The sequence below is a fragment of the Pteropus vampyrus genome, unplaced genomic scaffold, assembly GCF_000151845.1.
Source record: "Pteropus vampyrus isolate Shadow unplaced genomic scaffold, Pvam_2.0 Scaffold105, whole genome shotgun sequence".
In the NCBI taxonomy this organism is placed as follows: Eukaryota; Metazoa; Chordata; class Mammalia; order Chiroptera; family Pteropodidae; genus Pteropus; species Pteropus vampyrus.
The window spans coordinates 3,065,076-3,068,851 of record NW_011888886.1 but is presented as its reverse complement, the minus strand read 5'-3'; the positions used below and the strand labels follow the sequence as shown (position 1 = coordinate 3,068,851).

Genomic DNA, 3,776 nt, shown 5'->3' with positions numbered 1-3,776 from the left:
AAAAAAAAAAAAAAAAAAAAAAAATGTAGCTGGCGCAACTCCAATTACATATCGATTACGCACATGATACTGATACACGTGCGTCTCTCTTTACCTCTCTCTCTCCTTCTATATCGTGCGGCTGGACGGCGTACACGTCCGTGAGAAGGAGAAAGAAGGACAGGAGAGAAAGCGGAATGTGCGTTGTGGATCTGACAAGCGCTCGGTGCCTCATGTGTGCAACACCACTGACTCTTCACGGCGCCTGGCAAAACGCCAACCACCCAGGTTTGACCCGGAGAAAGCCCAGATGACAAGAGAACAGCTTCGAAGTTCAACAGACTGGGTTCAAGTCCTGTCTTTATCATTGGTATATCCAAGAAAGTGAAGAGACGGAAACTCAGCAGGCCTGCTTTCCTCCGAAATACCATCGATTTTCACCCAAAATACAGTTCCCCCAAAGTGTGGGGGAAACCACAGGAAACTCAGAACTGGAAGAGCCTCTTTCCTTCGAAGGAAAGAGCAAGGGCTACCTGGGCTTTCTTGGTTCCAAATTTTCTCCAAAACTCAACCGCAGTCAGAGCATCTAAAGAAATGCTGTGTACGAATACTACAGGATTTTCCTCCTTTATAAGGTAGAACTGTATTTGATCGCATGTATAGACTACATTTTCTTTATCCATTCATCTGCCGATGGACATTTATACCTCTACGGACAACGTCTGGTTGTCTGCATGTCTTGGCTGTTGTGAATAATGCCGCAGGGAACACTGTAACTACGTGAGGGCACGGCTAAGTTAATTAGCTTGATTGCGGTGATTACTTCACAGCGTACACTCTACCAAATCGTCAAGTTGCACACCTTAAATACATACAACAAAAAAGAAAAAGAAGTGCTGTTCAGATGTCAATGCGCCTCCCTGTTCCCTTTCCTTGCAACGTAGAAAGGACTCCTCGCACAAAATTCCACTCCCGAAGCAACACGTGTTTACCAGACCAAGTTCATGAGCCACTGGGAGGCGCCCATGAAGAGGAAACGGAGCGGCGTTGCACGGGTAGCGTCGGACAGCTGTTCTACGGGTTTTGCCAGAATCGGGCGAACTCTGGCCTGTGAATGGGGAGGAGAGGCCGCTCTCCGTGCATCACGTATTTCCACGTTGCCCCACGACATTGACCTCTGTGCTCAGACGCCTGAGCGAGGAACCTGGCCTGGTGGGTCGCTCCACTTTCTCGAGGCAGCAATCAAATCCAGGTTAGTTCTGGCGCGGCCACCCCCCAGCTGGGCTCCTGGGCACTTTATTCATCAGGAATATGGAATACTGACACCGATCCCAGGGGGTCGTGGAGGAAACTAAGTGTGCTGAGTTACGCGGAATATCCAGAGCAGTGCTTGACACTTGGGAGGCGCTTGGTCGATGGTTATGTTTCGTACAGTAATTTTACCCCCACGAAGGCCTCTTGGGCAGTATTCTGAGACTGACCAAAGTGCCCACCAGAGAAAAATCAGAACACCCCACGGGGCCCTTGGGGTGAGTCTGATCGTTAACCTGAGAATTCCATCCAGAAAGCAAAAGACAAGGTCACTCGAGAAACTGATGAAAGATGATTCAGTGGCACCAATGGATACTCACCGATATTGATCTCCTCTTCATCGTAAACATCCACTTCTGTTAGCCGAATGAGCATTCTAGACAGAATGCTGAGGAACTGCAGATAGGCACCTGTCTTCCCAATCTGTTAAGACATTAAAACCAGAGCCAATGGTCAGTAAGCCCTGTCCACGCGCTGGCACCAGCTGGAGCACCTGACGTGCCTCATGCCACCTGCCTCTTTTAAAGATGTCACCTAATTACAATGAGAGCCCAGTGATGCAAAGACACTTCAGCGGAAATGTGGCCAGAGAACAGGCAGGTGGGCAGATGGACTCCAGGAGACCCGGCTGCTCATAAATCAAGGCAAATGCGTCTCTGGTTTTAACCAGCCACGTTTTTGAAGCTGTTAGAAATCAGACTTTATCACAAGCTAAAGAAAGGTTGCTTCAACATAAAACACAATTTCTTAAGAGTCTTGTATAACTGCAACACGCTGTTCTTATACAAATCAATATGTCTTCGGTAAGATAACAAAATTCATTGCATAAGACAAAAAAGGTTAGCATCTCATTTCTCTCCTCTTAAGTCCAGGAAAAGAAATAAAATGATTTTCCTTCTCTTTCTTATCATATCATAGGGTCCCCTGCTCCTTCGGCCCAGCATCAGGCAAGTAAACTATTGGTCCTAGGTTTATTTTGGTCACAATTGGTTAAATGGGCACCTGTCAGACACCCTAAAACCTTCCCCTCCCACCTATTTACTCTAGGGATGTGCTTTTCAAGTTCTTAGCTTGATGCCTGGTTCACAGTAAGTACTCAACGAATGTTGATGAGTGGAAATAAATGACTTTTAAAGAAAATATAAAACACAAATGGTGGACGTTTCAGAGAAAATATCTGTAATACGTGTAGACAAAGGATTAAAACCTATAATCTCTAAAGAGCTCTTACAAATAACAGGAAAACGTCAAATGGCCTAAAAGGGAAACCAGAAAATCACTGTACAAGAAGTGCCAATGACCAATAAATAAATAAAAATAGATTCAACCTAATAAAACCATTAAATACTACTTTCCCCCAAGCAAATAGGCAAAAAATTTAAAGCTTGATAACATCCAGTCATGCGAAGGCATGGAGACCCCCTTTCTTAAAACATTTCGGGGTTTTTTTCCTATTTTTAAAAATAATTATAAAAAGTAATACATGCTCATTTAACAATTCAAGAAATACAGATCAATAATGAGGTAGAATATTCACAAATCGCACTCCACTCCCCAGGTAACGATTTAGTGGCTGTTCTGTCCGATATTTTTTTGAAGATGTTCTCATATGCACAGACACATATGAGCACCATATTTTTTTTCCTATGTATATGTTATTCTGCAACTTTTTAGAAAATTTAAAGATCTTAGAGATATTTCAGTGTCAATATATAAAGATCGTTCTCAAATTTTCTATGGCTCAATTGCATGATACTGTTGTGCCCAAATTTATTCAACCAACTTTGACCAATGAAGTTTAAGTTGCTTCCAGTTTGTTTTTTACTATTGTAAACAATACTAAAATGGGCGTAATTGTACTTATTTTTGTAGGTTTATATTTCTTGGGATAGATTCCTGAAAATGAACATTCTCAGTCAAAAGGTGGCACATCTTGAATTGTGACAGCGATGGTACCGATGTCGAGGACAATGGTTGACAATTATTGCACGCTTTCTATGGTCAGGCCATATTCTGGGTGCCCTATAAGTGATTATCCCCTCGTTCAATGCTCTCGTTTCTATGATACAGGTACTATTGCTCTCCTCATTCTCAGGTGAGGACACTGAGGCACACAGAAGGCTGGAACCCGCCCAGGGAATCGGATGATGTCTGAGTCAGGAGTTGACTCCAGGCAGCTCGCTCCAGGGCCCAACTGCCTGACAAAGCCCCTAAGATCATACCAACCTACGGTCCTCCTCACATACTCACGACACTTGACACTCACACCTTGAAGATTTTTGCCATTTGACAGGTGAAATGGTCTTTTGTTGCCATGGAAACACGCTGAGCTCGGGTAAGGCTGCGATGCCGACAGTCCTCCTGCCTCCCTGTTACGTTTCACCAGTGTGGGAGCCAGCAAACTACAGACTGGCCGTGAGGACCACGTGAAACCACATGGGAAATGCAGAATGGCAGTCTGAAGGAGCAAGACGCACCCACAGAGC

The 3,776-nt window shown here is 44.4% G+C and overlaps 1 protein-coding gene across 1 annotated transcript in view; it reads right to left on the bottom strand.

Moving 5' to 3' along the window:
- Positions 1-3,776, bottom strand: part of GREB1 (growth regulation by estrogen in breast cancer 1) — a 77,992-nt gene that overhangs the window by 31,383 nt on the left and 42,833 nt on the right. The window contains exon 22 of the mRNA XM_023533605.1: positions 1,611-1,713. Coding sequence (XP_023389373.1) covers positions 1,611-1,713 — 103 coding nt within the window. The remainder of the gene's footprint in view (positions 1-1,610; positions 1,714-3,776) is intronic.